General features: G+C 39.7%; 1 protein-coding gene and 1 pseudogene across 10 annotated transcripts in view; one reads left to right on the forward strand and one right to left on the reverse strand.

Moving 5' to 3' along the window:
• The window catches only part of DENND1A (DENN domain containing 1A), a 542,810-nt gene that overhangs the window by 163,753 nt on the left and 361,016 nt on the right, over window positions 1–18,041 (forward strand). For all 10 annotated transcript variants that reach the window (XM_063594216.1, XM_057298645.2, XM_063594214.1 and 7 more), the window contains one exon: window positions 2,286–2,405. In XM_063594216.1, coding sequence (XP_063450286.1) covers window positions 2,286–2,405 — 120 coding nt within the window. The remainder of the gene's footprint in view (window positions 1–2,285; window positions 2,406–18,041) is intronic.
• LOC130541794 (U6 snRNA-associated Sm-like protein LSm5) lies at window positions 313–895 on the reverse strand (annotated as a pseudogene).

The following is an 18,041-nucleotide window of genomic DNA, read 5'->3' on the forward strand; positions in this document are numbered from 1 at the left end:
CTTTGTAAAATACAATATGAGTTGATGAGTTCCTTTGAATTCTAGCATATTACGTTAATATAAATTCATGTATTAGAATTTGGATTTTTTAACCAAAAATACCTTTATTTTAATCTTCAGAGAAAAAACTCTTTTCTTCTTTTTCTGAGATAATTACTGTAACTTACAAAAATGGATATACATCTTCAAAGGATTTCCCTTTAATGCGAAATTTAGCTTTATGGGATCTAAGCATTTAAAGGTAAAAAGCAAATTCTATTTTGTTGCCATTATAAAACAAAACTGAATCTAGCATAAGGTAGGGAAACCCATTCACTCTTCAGGTTCTTCTCTGACAGGAACCAGCATTGTTATATTATTTCCACTTAGCAAAATCTGCTCTAATTTAATTATACTTTTTCCTGGCCAGGCGGTAATCCCAGCACTTTGAGAGGCTGAGGCAAGCGGATCACTTGAGGCCAGGAGTTTGAGACCAGCCTGGCCAACATGGCAAAACCTTCTGTCTACTAAAAATGCAAAAATTAGCTGGGCGTGTTGGTGCCCGCTTGAAATTCCAGCTACTTAGGAGGCTGAGACATGAGAATCACTTGAACCCGGGAGGCAGAGGTTGCAGTGAGCCAATATTGTGCCACTGTACCCCAGCCTGGGTGACAGAACAAGACTGTGTCTCAAAGTAATAGTAATAATAATAACAACAATAGTACTTCTTCCTTCTGGTGTGATTTCAAACTCAGTGACCTCTTCTAGTCCATATTGACAAAGTCATCAACTCCTAGAAGAGTACCCACGATTTCTTAATAACTCTTCACCACAATGTGAATTTTTGAGCCTATACATTTGTCTACAAGCTCTAGCAGCAACAGCTGGGCAAGTAGGTGGTAGCCTTAGCCGCCATAACTGTGACGGAAGCGGGATGTTTAAATTTTTAAAATGGAATGAAATCCAAGCTAACTGGTAAACTGATTTTAAAAACTGGATTTTTAGACATTTTACAACTTTAAAAAAAGAGTTTGGCCGGGCGCGGTGGCTCACGCCTGTAATCCCAGCACTTTGGGAGGCCGAGGCAGGTGGATCACGAGGTCAGGAGATCAAGACTATCCTGGCTAACATGGAGAAACCCCATCTCTACTAAAAATATAAAAAAATTAGCCGGGCATGGTGGCAGGCACCAGGTACTCGGGAGGCTGGGGCAGGAGAATTGTGTGAACCCGGGAGGTGGAGGTTGCAGTGAGCTGAGATCACACCACTGCACTCCAGCCTGGCAACAGAGCGAGACTGCATCTCAAAACAGAAAAACAAAACAAAGAGTTTCTGTAATCTGATTAGTATTGTTTTTAAACTTTTTAAAAATAGATATTTTAATGTTGCGTTTATGTGTGGTTTTTAAATTTTTGTATTGATATATTTTTAGCTTTTTTCCTTTAATGTCTTTCTTTAAAATGTTGTTTCCATTTCTTAGAAAACACCATGCAATGCTAGATATTTTGGTTATTTCTGTCCTCTAAAATAGGAAATATGTTTCTCATAAATTCAGAAATTATGAAAGATATAGGAATTTAGGAAAGTAACACCTAAGCTTGCCCTCTTTTCTTTCCAGTTTCAATTTCAGCTCCTCCTCTTTGTAGCTGTGTGAACGTGATTCAGTTACTAAGGATGTATTCTGGTCCTTCGTTTCCTTTTCTGTAAAATGGGAACATCCTCTAAATTCCATGGTTGTCCTGAGAGTCAGGGAGATGGTCTACGCATATATGATGTCTAACTTTGTGGCTGGCACATAGTAACATTTACCTTTTGCTCTGGCAAGCACTCTTATTTTCTGAACTAGGGAAGTTCTCAGGTGAGGATTGTTAGCAGCAAGCTGGTAGAGTGGCCTGTGGAATCAGCACGAGGGTTAAAATCCAGCTTTTTGCCACTGATCAGCTGACCTTAGGCAATGCCTCTCTAGACTATTTCTTCATCAGCAAAATGAGGTTAATAGAGGGCACCTTTCGGAATTGATGGGCTGACTAACAGAGCTGCCTCAGAGACTGAACTCAGTAAGGAGAAGGTATGATAGCTTTGATTATTTGATTTCTGAGGTGGTCACTAGAATAGGCTGCCGGCTGTCTTTTTTTTTTTTTTTTTTTTTTTTAAATAGCTTACAGTCTGTTCCCTTGAAATGTGTAAATTTTAAGAGTTCCACTGAGAGAGGAAATGTTATAAGTTCAACGACTCATTGTGATTAGATACTTTATCAAGAAACTTACTGCACATTCATTTTCCCCTTTGTTCTGACTTTGCTGCAGCCTCACAGTTAGCCAAGTTGGCCAGAACTTCACGTTCGTGCTCACTGACATTGACAGCAAACAGAGATTCGGGTTCTGCCGCTTATCTTCAGGAGCGAAGAGCTGCTTCTGTATCTTAAGGTAAGGGAGAAGGCTTGGGCTGTTGGCTTGTTCTCTGAAGCAATGTCAGCTTCTGCATTGCTCTTCTGTAATTAAATCTTCCAGCTGTTCATTTCATTTTCCTATCTGTTTCCCACAAGTCACTGCATTTGGGGAGAAGGACTTCACAGTGTTGTTCTTGCACTGTAAGTTCTGCAGATAATTGTATTTATTTATTTGTATCACATCCCTTGGGTGGGAAAGGGGACCATCTCTTCTGAGTAGTTTGTGGAAGCCAGAGAGTCAGTGTGGCTTCAGTGCCTTCTGCTGTTATCTGGAGCTGTCAGAAATTAGCCTGTTAGACTTTCTCTTGGACATTTTGTGTATGTAAGATTATTAATAAAGTATGTGTCTGCAGCTCAGGACATCTTGCAGACACGGACTGTGTCCGCCTTAAAGTAACACCCTTGCCCCCTTTGGGTCGGTGAATGAAGAACTGTGTCCCATTTTGGCTACCTCTGTAGAGGTTTGAAAAAATTAAGAATCGTGTAAGAAGGCTTCTTCAGGTCTTCTAAAAGCCCCTCATACACCAGAGCCACACTTGCTTAAGGCTCTGTTTCCTCCTGCCAGAGGGGTAAGGCATGTTCTGAGGTGGGAGGATGTGTGGAAATCCGATTTTGGAGCTGCTGGCTCTGTGGACTCCTGCTGGGCTCCTCCTGAGGGGGAAGTAAAGGCATCCCCCATGCTCCCCTCTCCATCTGCCTTGGTTAAGTAGGTGTCAGAGGGGCCTGCCTCCTGTCTTTCTCTGCTCGTGTGGAACAGCCAGGGCACGGCAGCAGGAGGTGCCCATGACAAAACCCGGGCCCCTAGGCTTGGGTTGGGCCTGGGCCTGGGAATAAAAGGCCAGACCCTCTATGGATTCCAGAAAGGGTAGCTCTCTGCGGCACTAGTCTCTGCACTTTCTTCTTCTCATCAAGAAAAGACTCCCCCACCGACCCCTGTTCCCCAAACCCACACACCCTCACACCACAGGGGAGGAGGGGCTGACTTTGGAAGTTCCCAAGCTCACTAACTGTCAATCTGGACTGCTATACATTTGCATTTCTCTACACAAATCTTAGTATCATTAGTGCTTTTAATCAGTGAAGTCGACTCTGTTCTGCACCAAGCATAGCATTTATAACCTGGGCACAGGAGGATGACTGCTGGGGAGGCTTTAGGAAGGAGGCTGCTTTGGGAGATTCTGTGTGTTCTGTTGTTCTCAAGCACGCCTTAGTAGCCCAGGCCCAAGAATTACCTGCCCAGAGCATTAGAATTTGATGTAAATGATTATTTACATTTGGATTTAACAGTGCAGTCTTTTTCTTTTTAAAGAAAAATTTCTCTTTCAGTTTTGTCTGTTACATTTCAGCCCTGGCCAGGCCACTGCATATTTATACAGTTGACCCTTGAGCAATATGGGTTTAAGGGTACTGGTACCTCACATAGCTGAAAATCCACATATAACTTTGACTCCTCAAAAACTCAACTATGGCCGGGCACGGTAGCTCACGACTGTAATCCTAGCACTTTGGGACGCTGAGGTGGGTGGATCACCTGTGGTCAGGAGTTCGAGACCAGCCTGAGCAACATGGAGAAACCTGTCTCTAACTAAAAAATACAAAAATTAGCTGGGTGTGATGGCACATGCCTATAATCCCAGCTACTTGGGAGGCTGAGGCAGGAGAATTGCTTGAATCCGAGACGTGGAGGTTGCAGTGAGCCAAGATCGTGCCACTCTACTCTAGCTTGAGTGACAAGAGCGAAACTCCATCTCAAAAACAAAACAACACAAAACCCACAAAAACTTAACTACTATTCCATAGCCTACTGTTTACTGGTAGCCTTACCTGTAACATAAACAGTTGACTAACACATATTTGTATGTTGCATGTCTTATATACTGTATTCTTACAATAATTAAGGAAGGGAAAAGTTATTAAGAAAATCATAAGGAAGAGAAAATATATGTACTGTTCATTAAGTGGAAGTGGATCATCATAAAGGCCTTCATCCTCATCATCTTCACACCGAGGAAGAAGAGGAGGGGTTGGTCTTGCTGTCTCAGAGGTAGCAGAGATGGAAGAGGTGGAAGGGAGGCAGGAGAGGAAGGTATAACTTTTACTTTAAAAAAATCCACATATTGGCCAGGCACGTGGGCTCACTCCTGTAATCCTAGCAGTTTGGGAGGCTGAGGTGGAAGAGGCGGAAGGGAGGCAGGAGAGGAAGGTATAACTTTTACTTTAAAAAAATCCACATATTGGCCAGGCATGTGGGCTCACTCCTGTAATCCTAGCAGTTTGGGAGGCTGAGGTGGGCAGATCACCTGAGGTCAGGAGTTCAAGAACAGCCTGGCCCACATGGCAAAACCCCATCTCTACTGAAAAAAAAAAAAAAAGAAAGAAAATACAAAAATTAGCCGGAGTGGTGGCAGGTGCCTGTAATCCCAACTACTTGCGTGGCTGAGGCATGAGAATCGCTTGAACCCAGGAGGTGGAGGTTGCAGTGAGCTGAGATCATGCCACTTCACTCCAGTCTGGGTGACAGAGCAAGAATCTGTCTCAAAAAAAAAAAAAAAATCTGTGTATAACTGGACCTCAGCAGCTCAAGCCTGTGTTGTCCAAGGTGAACTGTGTATTCATTTGGAGGTGGTGAGGCTTAAACTGAGTTCTTAGAGTTTTGCAAAAAGGTTTTTCTCTATAATATGTTTGGGTTACAGTGTTTCTTTCTAAGCTGTGTGTGTGTATGTATATGTATATTCTAAACTGGCACTATCACTCAGCAAATTTTGATAAGAGAAAAGTATTCATTTAAAAATTTACATTTAAATTTGCTTGTCTCTGATTCTGATGTGTGACTTTGTGTGCCTATACAAGTAGGGTCATGGATTTCATATTTGTGAGAAGCCAGTTGAATAGTCTTCGTGCTTTCATCCTTTAGAATGAAAAATGGCAGCAATTGATGTGTTTTTAAAATCTGTTATAGTAGGTTAGAACTATGGAGAAAAATTCGGTGGGTTAATTCATTCATTTGTGTGTCAGTTCTTAATTGAATTCCTACTATTAGCTAGTCACTGTCCTTGAGTAGTTCCCAGACTAGCTGGGGAGATGGATGATCACAATACAGTATGCTGTATCTAATACACAGAATGATCCCAAGGCATAGTGTCTTCTTGCTGTTGCTTTTCTAGTGCCAGAGGATAGTGACTGTGGCTAAAAATAAAAGAGTCCTAGATGAATTGTGGAACATGAATTTTATGAGTATTTAATATGAGGGTAGAGAAGCTATCTTTTCCAGCTTGTGTGGAAATAAAGGGCACACCCACTGACACTTTCCCTCTTTTGGGTTTGGGAACATTGCTAGGCTGAGACTAGCATGTAAATGGAAGGGTTTACTGTTAAAGCTGGATGACTGGTTGGCGGTGTATCCACTGGGGAGTGGAGAGGTCTGCCAAGAGAATGAGAGCTCAGTTTGGATCTAGGTTACATTGTTGTATTGTCCTCTTCTGCTGCTCAGTCTCCTTGCTTTCTTTAGATACTTTCTCTTTAGTTAACCTGTGCCTTGAGGTCCAATCACCCTTCACAGTGTGCCCAGGGCTATAGTCTGCTCATAAACTACCTCTACTTTTGCTTTCCATTTCTTCTCAAGGGATGTAGCTCTCAGTTATGGCATCTGTGCAGACGTAGCCCCTGTGGTTCCAGGATTTAGCTTCACTTCCTCCTTGTCTGACATTCCAAACTTCTATGCTTTCTGGTCCATATGAACCACTCGACAGTCTCTGCTTTCACATGTTTACCCATCCTCCCAGACTCAGCCTAGGCACGTCTGCAGAGTAGCCTTCCCCACGTAGAGGTAATCATTCCCTCTCTGGCACACCCAGCGTGCTTTGCATTCTTTAGTTACACACTCATAACCTTGGTCCTCCTTTGTTTTCCTCCTATTGGAAGGTCAACTCTCCAGGGGTAAAGGCTGGATCTTAATTAACTATGTATCTCCAGCAGTTAGTGTAGTGCTTATCCAAGATGTTGTGTGCATTGGGATCAGAGAAAGGGAAATGCATCAAGAATGGGAGGGCAGGGCACCAAAGACTTTGAATGAGAGGACAGGTGTCATGGGACGTAAATTCAGAGAGGAAATAAGAAATAGTTGTTGGAAGAAGTGTAGTTCACGTTACCAAACTCATTTCATGCTAGTTGTAAGAGATGCACCTTTTAATCTCACAATGGAGGTTCAATATTGAGTGATAGACATTTTGTCCATGAAGGGTTAAGCCATCTGTATTTTAAAATTTAAACTTAATTTCACAATGAAAGGTTTTTAGACACCCTTTATGCAACATAACCTACTTATTAGGTTCCTTTTTATTTTCTGTTCCTCCCCACTAGGGCATGAGCTCCATGAAGGCTGGGAATTTTTATGTTTTTTTCTCCTCCCACAAATACATCCGAAGTTTATTGAAGAATATTCTGGCACATAGCTGACATTCCCAGCTAGTCTGGGAACTCTTCAAGGACAAGGACTTAGCTAGTACTTGTTTTATGAAGGAATGAATGGGGAAATAAGCCCATGTTTATTAAAAAACATTAGAAACTTTGGTATGAACTCTTATTACCAGCTAACCTTGGCAGAAACCTAGTCGTACCAAACAAGTCCTATTAACACAAATGCCACTATAAATCAAATGCATTATTTCCTCCCATGGTTGACTAGTTCCTGCCACTGAAGAATTTTACTCCTCCTTGAGATTTGCCACATTATTTAATGAGTTCCTGGATGGGAGTTGATACTAAATTAAAAACACCAGCTAGGAGAACAGTAGTTACGGATTAGTTAGTCTCCATCATAAACACAGGGATGTGAGAGCATTTTAGCATTTTCATATTGCACCATCTGAGTCTGATGCAATATATGCATTTACCTCTGAAATCTTTAAATATTATAAAACAAAGTGACCTAGAATTGAAATTTGTTATGGCACTTGATATTTGATTTGCCCCAATGGCACATACTCCATCAAGGCCAAAACTGTAATGAAAGATGCTATTTCTAGCCAACTTCTAGTTCTGGATCAACAGAAGGAACACAAGAGTTCAAAGCTTTAAATTTGTGTTTGAGGGTTATGGGGAGATATGTCATACAATAATTAAATACCTTTTGTCTTTTATAAAGGAACTACACAAATATTTGCCCTACAGTTTTCTCCTGCTTCCATTGGGATCTTATTGAAGCTCTTAAGAAAGCTTGAGTAACTGTCCTTACACCCAAATAAAACTATTTTTGTTATACGTTTTGGAAAGAAAAAACTTTTTTTCCTCCAGATGCTGTCTAAATTTTTTTAGTTTAACTTTTTAAATTTTTATTCAATTAAAAAGTATCTGAGTACCTAGTATATACCCAGAATGGGCAATACATAACACTTGGTCTCTGGCCTTCACTTGTTTCAAGGTCCCTTAACATGAACACAGAGATCTAGCCCCAGATCTCCATTTGCAAACTTTTCAGATATCACACTCATCCAAGATTTTGATGAGCTGAACTTTCTGAACTTGGTAGTACAAAATGAAAAAAAAAAGTATTTCTTGTCATTTACCAAATATAAAATCTAATGTGCTTCTAGGTGCACTGTTCATGGACCACCTCTGATTTTGATATCCATCTCCCACTGCACTTCTGCTACCCTCACTCTTTTAGGAACTGCTCAATCTTTGGGGTGGGAAAATGTGAACAAGTAATGAAAACATAATGCGATCAGTGTTGTTTTAAGAAAACATATTTATGTGTAAGGTTCTTCAAAGTCACAGATTAGACAGTGCCCATCTCTAACTTGAGAATAAGGGAAAGTGTTGCTGATGAGTTCCAGTTAAACTGAGTCTTGCAGAATGAGTGGGGGCTTGCCTGGAGGAAAATGGGAGAACAGCTCTCTAGGCAGTGAGAACTGATACACAAAGTCCCCAAGAAATGAAAGGTATAGCAAGATGAAAGGATGCTGAGAATGCAGTGAGGGAGCAATAGCAAGAGATGATACCATGGAAGTCTGGGGTCCAATTGTGAGTGCTTGTGGGGCGTGCTCAAGATTTTAGATTTATCCGGTAGCAAATGGAATACTGTCAGCTGGTTTCGGGTAGACATTAGAGATGCTGATGTTTTTAGACCAAGGCAAAAGTGATTTTTTGAACGTGAAATGTGCTTGGGTTTTTCTGGTTATTGTTTGAAGGGATGTTGCGTGTCACTTTGGAGGTAGCACCCAGATTTAGACTGGATTTTTCAAACCTCAACTGCAGGGGTTTTGTTTTGTTTTCTTTTAAAAACAAGGATAGTGATCATCCCTCCTTCCATGCTAGTTGGCATATGGACTTGATTCTAAACCTGAGTGGTGTTCAGTGACAACCTTCTTCCTTCTGGAGCACTTTCTGATCTCGACTGGAATGACCATTGCATCCATTCTCAGCTGTGTTACATTCATTTTCACTCGAAACACAGAAAAGCTCCATTTCCACGGAGCAAAAAAGAAGCTAGAAGTAATAAAGGAGTCTGGCTTTAAGAACTTTGGCTTCCCTTGCTGACTGTTCCAGTGTTTTTAAACAACACATACAGTTCAGGAATAAAATCAAAGGACTCTGTTTCCTCAGGCAGGTGCGGTGGCAGAAGCCCTTTTGGGTTGTGTGTTAGCTGCTTTAGTTTAAAATAAGTGTTTGGGAGGTGGGGGAGGGAGTCGGGGAGGAAGGCTGTGGGGACAGCTCCCAGATTTTTACCTTGAAAGCAGGTGCTGCTGAAATATTCCAGAAACAGATGGAATCTCCTATTCTTGTTTTAAGCTATTTATGGTTGTCTCGCCCGAGGGTACCCTGCTATACAAAAATGCACAGCCTGATGTTTGAGGGCAGTTGGGCATCAAAGCCGGGGCCCCTCTGGGAGAAATCAGCCTTTCTTCCCAGTGCCTTAAATGCCATTCTGGAAACCTGGGTCTTTCATACCGTTTAACAGAGGACTTTCCTTTGCCTTTTGAGTGTTTCTGTCTCTCTGGAACTGTTTGATTTCTTTTTAATTCTTCTCCTTAAAAGTAAGCTGGATACTGTGTTGTTCTTGTTATTCTCTGGATGGTCAGTTGGCAGAAGGCCCCACTGCTAAGGCAGATTGATAATTTCACCGACTGTGGGTCTCAGAACATGGCATCTGTCAGAAGCTGAACATAGAGGATGGGCCAGGGAGTCTGCTCTTTCCTAGGCCCAGGGCCCTTCTGAGTTCCTCAGTATTTTGAAAGGCTTGTGTGGGTGCAGGGCATGGGGTGCTCTTCAGAACATCAGTTTGTGGGAGGTTATAACTAGTTTTTCTGAACTAAAAAAATGAAGTGGTTGGGGAATGTTGCATGTTTTATTGCCATACAGATGCCTTCATACTTAGAAACATATATAATCCTCTGGGGAGCCACAACTCAACAATAGTAACAAGCTGTACAGTTTAAAGAATATCACCTTTGAAGAGAAGAAAGAGAAATAGCCTAAACTGCCCTTGCACTCCCAGTGGCCTGCTGTTGGAGGTTGATTTGAGGGCTGGGAAGCTGCGCCGTTGGAAGGACAGGTGTGTCTTCTGCAGTGGCCATGGGGGCTGGAACAAGCAGCCAACCTCAGGCTGTCCACTGCAGGAGGAAGCTCCCTTTCTCCTCCTGATTCTTTTCAGAGGACACCAACCTGGCACAGCCTTCCCTCAAGCAACCTGACCCTAGGGTTGTAGGGTATTTGTAACTCTAAGACTTTAGCTAAAAGGGATTTTTTATTTTTGAGACGGAGTGAATTCTAAACCTTACAAGAGATGTGATACTTTCTCACTCTGTTTTGGAAACAGAACACTTCCTTGTCATTAATCCTCATGAAGCTTAGTACACGGCAGGAAGTGAAACCACCTCAAGAACTCCAGGAGTGTAGTTCTGCCTTGTTTTTTGCTCTCTACCCACCCCCCATTCTTCAATCATCTTGCTACCTCTAGTGACTGCTGCTGATGGCTCATGTTACTTCATCATTTTGAACATGGATAGACTAACTCTGGATAACTCACTACAGAGGATTTGGAGTGGAAGGCAGGAATTAACATTTATCAGCATTTATTTAATATGCCAGCTGGTTTATGTAATTTTCATTTATTTTTATAGCAATCTTATGAAATTATCTCCATTGTAGAGATAAAGGGATTGAGACTGAGAGAGATACAGTGACTTGCCCAAGATCTCAAGGAGAAAGTTAAGGAATCTGGTTTGGAAGCTAAAATCCAACCCAAAATTTATACTCTCAACTGCAAATTCTGTCTTCCTGCCACCAAAGCAACTTTTACTGCTTTCAAAAGGTTATTCGTCCTCTCTTTCTATATGTATATACTTAGTTTAAAAAGACATAATGGGTAGTTTGCCCTTGCAGAATGAACTCAGAGGTGAGCTTAAAGAGCTTTCAGAAATAATGTTCTACAGCGCACCTTCATCTTATAAATGATGAAAATGAAACATGAATGAGACAGGAAGATTTTTGTTCCAAGCTCTTTGGCTGGTGAATGACAGTCTTCTGACCTCCAACCCAGGGTTTTGCCCGTGATATGGCAATGATTCTTCCAACTCAGGAGAATGAGCCCAAGGCCAGCTGGAACTAATGTTTTTTCAAGACTCGGTAGCCCCTGGTTAGTGTCAAGGAGTCACATTCCCTTTTGGTTAGCATCATTATGAGCAATGTGAATAATCCAACTATGTGATTATAGAGTGAACAAGATGATCAGTTCTGTTTAAATCCGATGCAAGGTATGTTTGAATGGAAAACCAGTGAAATAGAGCCTGTCTTTTGAAAGGATCTCAGAATTCCACATGAGGGACCCTTTTTGGGAGATGAAAAAGCATTCTACAGGAGAGGCTCCTTGGTGCTTTTTGATTGAGTTTGAGTGTCAACAATTTTTCTTGGACCTCCCTGCAAGCCAGCCACTTTCCTTCAACAGCAATAAGCAGAAAGCATTTATCTGAGCCTGATCTTTGCTTTTCACTGGGTGGGAGGTAGAAAAGAAAATGGCTCAAAATACACCTCACTCCTAAAATTGCCCTTTGCTTCTAAGCTACACTCTTAAGAGCAAGATGGATTTGTGAATACAGGAGTCTGAATTTAAGTTGTCTGGCCCTTTCAGGGATCAGTTTTAGAAGCAGTAGGAAGCCTAACATTCTCTCCATCATGGAGAGGCCCCATAAGACTGCAATAATAGGTACTTCTTTACAGAAAAATCATAGTACCATGATTGAAGTTTGAAGAAGTTTGAAGACTCTACAATTCTAGCAATCAATTATGAGCCACTTATTTTTAGGATGTTATTTTTTAAGATTATAAAGATACACTTTCTCATTAGAGAAATTTAGAAAACTGCAGAAAAGAAAAGAAATCTCTCATCCCACCATGCTGATAATGACTAAGGGTGTTTCCTTCCCTGAATTGGGATGGTGCTGTAGGTATAACTTTGTATCTAGCTTTTTCACTTATTAAATTGTAACCATCTTTACATGTCATTAAATATTCTTTCCTGAGAGTGTTTTTAACTACATAATTTATTTGTGTGAGATTGATTTATAATACAAGGAAAGAAGCTCTTAGTAATGTGAAAGAATATTTCTTGCTAAGGCTTATCTTCTTTTTAAAAATGCATTTGCTATAATGTTGTCATTCAGCTAACTACTTGGTATTTTTTTAAAAGAAACACTCAACTTTTTTTTTTTATCTTAACATGTGAGCTATTACCTGATTCTTGACAATGAAGAATAGTTACTAGCTTCTGAAACAATGAACAGAAGAGTATGGAAATAGTATCAAAAGTCTTGGTTAAAATCAAGTGGCAAATAATGTGTTGAGTTTACGTTTCCATATTTTATTTTGTATATTTACATCTTCAGAGTAAGTAATTTTTATTAGCATGAGTTGTAAAATGCAAATTGTAACATTAAGGGAGCACTTTTGAAGTTAGATAGCAATATAATTTTGAAATTAGAATATATTGCATTCTAAGTGAAAGCAAATTACATGTATCTTAAAACTTTACGTAAACTTATGGAATTTTTAAACATTGTGGAGAAAATTAAATTCTATATATTGTAGTATGCAGTGGAAATTAAGTAGGTTTTTATTTTCTACTCATGGACTTGAATCTACCAGTGATCTTACGCAAAACCAAGGGCAATTGTTGTGCTTTAGCTCAATCCACAAGTCTTAAACTACCACATAGAGATTTTAAATCCCTTATCTATAATACAAAGCAATATTTATTACAGAATTAATTCTGAGAGGCATCATTTATGGTTTCTAATCCATTCTATTTCAGATGCCTTTGAAGTAAAGTGGTGGAGTTTTGCATATGAGGTTAATTGTCCCATTGTTCATTTATGCAGTCTGGTATTTTAACTACCTCTTTATGTGAATTAATGGACCCAAAATACAGCAAAAATGCTTGACTTGAAAAATTTTACATTTTTTAAAAACCGATTTAAGAGTGTGGTGGGAGAAGAAGTTGGGTGAAATTCAGTGTCCTGCAGTTTGTTGTCTAAGCTCCTTGGGATGACTGACTGATTTTTTTTTTATTTTAAGTTTTTAATTTTAAAATTCTGGTCCCATCAGAAAACAAGTTTTTAAGTGGTTAAAAAACAAAAAAACACTGCAAACAAAAACAACCCCAAGCCAAAACAGACTCTAAAGAATGTATGTTTGCTAGTATACTGTTTTCTGCTGAGCTAGGATTTTTACTGTCACTTTTGTAAATTTTGTAATTTTGGATACCAACTTTGGAGAAAATTTAATTTGTGCTTTTTCTTTTTTATTAGTATATGAAAAATATAGCCAATATTGATTATCCTTATTGAGTAAAGATAACTGTTGTCCCGTGACCACTGAAAACAAAACTTTTATAAATATCTTTTCATTGTACTCTTTGTTAACATTCTCCAGAGATTGCAATTCTAGGTCTTTTTGTTTGAAGGGACAGTTTAACTTTCAAGGACTCCCATGAACTTGTGCGTTCCTCAGATTTAGTGTACTCAAGTATCCCTAATCTGAACATCCAAAATTCAAAATGCTCTAAAAGCTTTTTGAGCACCAACATGATGCTCAAATGAAATGTCCATCGGAGCATTTTGGATTTCCAAATTAGCGGTGCTCAACTGGTATATATTCTGCAAATATTCCAAAATCCAAACAAATCTAAAATCTGAAACATTTCTGGTCCCATATGTTTTGGATAAGGGATATTCAAACTGTTTTTGTGTTGTAATGAAACAAACATTGGTGCTATACTTTGATTTTTTTTCAATCTTTTTAAAACATGGATTTATAATAAAAATGTTTTTACTTGGCTGTCATTTGGTTTTTGTCTCAGTTATTTCAGTGGCAAATTGTGGACAATACTAATGCAGAATATTGTTCTAAAGATTAAATAAAACAGTAAATACTTGATAAAGTCCCTGTATGTTGTATCTATTGTGTAAATGTTTGATCACAACCCTGTGTTTTTCCCTTTTGTAAATTGTGAAATATAACCTGCAAACAGAAAAGGGCGTCAAATATACATATACACATTATACACACATAAGTAAACATAAATATACAGCAAATACCCATGTAATCACCATTGAAGTTCAGAAATTACTAGCACCCTGATATTAATTTTTTCACCTATGTATACATCCCTAAATAGTATAGTATAGCTTTGTTTGGTTTTGAACTCTGTGAGTTGCATTATGCAATTTAGAATTGTTATTTTCAATCTTACTTCTTTTGCTTAACCTTGAGATTCACCCATGCTGTTGCTTATGGTTATAGTCTGTCTTCTTTGCTATCTAGTGTTCTGTGTTGTATGATGATATACCACAGCTGGTTTATGTAATTTTCATTTATTTTTATAGCAATCTTATGAAATTATCTCCATTGTAGAGATAAAGGGGTTGAATTGTTTATGCATGTAACTGTAGGTGGCCATTTGGACTGTTTCTAGCGTGTGACTTTTATGAACATTCTTGAAGAGCTATACTGGTGCACATAGACTTAACTTCTGTGTACTGTATGTACCTAAGGAGTTGAATAGTTGTGTCATAGGACATGTGTATCGTTGACTTCATTGGGATAAATGCCAAATTGGGCAATTTTATTCTATTAAGCTCAATCAACCTTATTGGGATAATGCCAAATTGTTTCCTTAAGTGGTTTCACCATTTTCTGCTTCTGCAAGCTGTGCATGAGCATTCCATGCACCACACTGCTGCCACTAGCTCCTTGCTTTTTAAAGAAGACTCGCCAGCATACACTTCACTTTTCTCAAAGCCCATGAGATCTAGGTATTATTGCCCTTATTTACTTCTCCAAACATTAATCTGGTCTCATCGTTTGCAGAGGTGTTGCTAGAGAAAGAGGCAGTCCCTGGAGTTGTGAGAGAAAGTTGATCATTATCTGAAAGGTAAAATGAGTTACACGGTGGCATGGCATAAGAGTGTGGTCTAGTGTCAGAGTAGGGCCTGCATTCCAGTCCTCCTGCTTTGGAAATGAGCTTCTGATTACTCCATTTACTCTGTCTGAGCCTTAATTTCCTCATATCTACTTTTTTGGTGAGGATTAGAGATAATATAAGTAGGCCAGGCACGGTGGCTCACACCTGTAATCCCAGCACTTTGGGAGGCCGAGGCGGGTCGATCACCTGAGGTCGGGAATTCGAGACCAGCCTGGCCAACATGGTGAAACCCTGTCTCTCCTAAAAATACAAAAATTAGCTGGGCATGGTGGTGTGCGCCTGTAATCCCAGCTACTCGGGAGACTGAGGCAGAAGAATTGCTTGAACCTGGGAGGCGGAGGTTGCAGTGAGCTGAGATTGCACCATTGCACTCCAGCCTGGGCAATAGGAGCAAGACTCTGTGTCAAAAAAAAAAAAAAAAAAAAAAGAGCTAATATAAGTAAAGAATATTGGTAAGGTGGTCGTGGACATCTCACCACATCACCTAGTATAGTAGATATTGAAAGGTAGACCAATTGTCATAGGTGAGATGTATGTGGGCATACATGTGACAAAGTGTACATGAGCCTAGGTTATGCTAGCTTGCAGATGACACTTGGTAATGAGGTAGGCACTTACACACTGTTGATCAGGTTGTAAAATGGTCCAACATTCTTGGAAAACAATTGGCAATATATATTCAAAACCTTTAACATTTTTTCCACTTTGGGGAATCTGTTTTATGAAAAACTCAGAAATATAAGTACGGATATATGGACAAGGACATTTAGCATATAGAGTGAAAAGTTAGAAACAATTTTAAGGCCTAGAAATAGAGGATAGTTAAATTTAATTAGATACCATGTAGCCATTAAAATTGGTTTTGATGATTATTTGATGACATGGAAAATATCCAGTACTTATAGAAGAAAAGCAAGAGACAAATTTTTATATGTGATGTGATCTCCATTTTGTAAAAAGTATGTAGAAAAAAATGACGTGGGGGATCGGATCCCAAAGTATTAATGAGAATAGTTAAGTAATGTTATCATGGGTGTTTTTAATTCTCTTTAATGAAGTAGTTATCCTGGCTGTTCTATCAAGCCCAATCCAAATATTCACTGCACAATAATTTACATATTTTTTAGTTTGGAAAAATTATAACCACCTTCACATATCTATCTCATGATTTCAAATATAGAATGCCACAAACGGCAGTACTTAGCTACCAAAATAGTAACTGATACTCTAGTGTGTGTTTCCCCACTAAGTTTGTGAAATGGACTTACGCTCTGAAATCAGAACTGTGTTCAAATTTTGATTCTACCCCTTACTAGATCTAAGGCCAAAACATGTCATGTCACCTTTCTGAGCCTGTTTCCTTAACTGTAAAACAGAAAGTACATCTCATGGTAGCCTTAACGATTATGAGGTATATATATTTTTAATTTAAATTTAAATTTTTTTATTTTTTATTTTTTTTTGAGATGGAGTTTCACTTTTGTTGCCCAGGTTGGAGTGCAATTGTGTGGTCTCAGCTCACTACAACCTCTGCCTTCCAGGTTCAAGTGATTCTCCTGCCTCAGCCTCCCAAGTAGCTGAGCTTACATGCACCCACGACCATGCTCAGCTAAGTTTTGTATTTTTAGTAGAGACAGGGTTTCACCATATTGGTCAGGCTGGTCTCAAACCCCTGACCTCAGGTGATGCACCCACCCCAGCCTCCCAAAGTGCTGGGATTACAGGAGTGAGCCACCGCGCCCGGCCTATGTTTTTATTTTTATTATTTATTTATTTATTTATTTATTTATTTATTTATCTTTTGGGACTGAGTCTCACTCCATCACTCAGGCTGGAGTGCAGTGGCACGATCTCGGCTCACTGCAGCCTCTGCCTCCTGAGTTCAAGTGATTCTCCCACCTCAGCCTCCCAAGTAGCTGGGATTACAGGTGCACGACACCATATCCAGCTAATTTATTTTTAGTAGAGACAGGGTTTTGTCACGTTGGCCAGGCTGACCTTGAACTCCTGACCTCAAGTGATCTGCCTGTCTCAACCTCCCAAAGTGCTGGGATTACAGGTGTGAGCCACCATGCCTCGCTCAGGAGAGATTTTTTTTTAATGGACATACCACGCAGTGCATAGCACATCTTTGGTACTCAGTCCAAGGCAGTTATTCCCATGTTGTCTGCCAAGACTTAAAAATACCATTAGTTATACACTGCACCATTGATGTAAAAATATTTTTTCAGGGGGAGAAATGACTGTGTTAAATTTTTAGTTTGTTCCCAAAATGCATTTTGATTTCAGAGATGTTAAAGGAGTTCCTCTTAATTGAGAAATGTTAGTATTAATTTCCAAGTGGGATATTTAGCATCTGTCCTATGCATTATCACCATTCTCTACTCACCTAGTTGACCTTTTAATTTTCTCAGAAATTTTTATCTTATTTCTGTAAAATGACTAGGAACCTATTCCCAATGCATGCCTCAAACCTGCTTTTTATGGCCTCAGGATCTCTGTCATAACCCGTTTTATGCTTTCACAAACTGAGCCCCTGGGGAGCTGTCTGCACTTTTCAGTGTGATCCAGCTGAATTCCTTCCCTTCCCCACTCAAGCCCTTTGATTTGCCAGGTTTTTGTTCGTCTACCCTAAGGATGAACTGAGATTGCTGAGCATGGCCTCTCTTGTGGTGCAAAGTGAGAATTGTTTTTAATTGAGCAGAAACATGTGGAAGGATCAGGAATATCTCAAGGGATTACAGAAAAATTCCAAATTTGTACTACTTACAGCTTGTGTTTAGAACGGGGTCTGCTGGGAATAAATGTTAGTTAGTGTGGCCTGTGACCTTAAAAACTGTTGACATGGACTTCAGCCAGAAACTAGCCACAGACCTCCTTTGTTAAACTCATTCATAGCTCCTTGAAAACTTTAGTCAGTGAAAGTTGCCAGCTCCAATCTAAGCATAGCCTTTTTTTTTTTTTTTTTCCCATGCTTTGGAAACAGAGGACGCCCCTTAACCAGCAGGCCTTCTTTAATAGGACTACATGGCCTAAACGCAATTGGAATTGACAACTTCCTGGCTTGGGTTTGCCAACTGGCAGAGCTGTGAGGCCGAGGGGACAAACAGCGTTGGGGCGCTATGCACTTGTGTT

This window comes from Pan paniscus, chromosome 11, assembly GCF_029289425.2.
Source record: "Pan paniscus chromosome 11, NHGRI_mPanPan1-v2.0_pri, whole genome shotgun sequence".
Classification (NCBI taxonomy): Eukaryota; Metazoa; Chordata; class Mammalia; order Primates; family Hominidae; genus Pan; species Pan paniscus.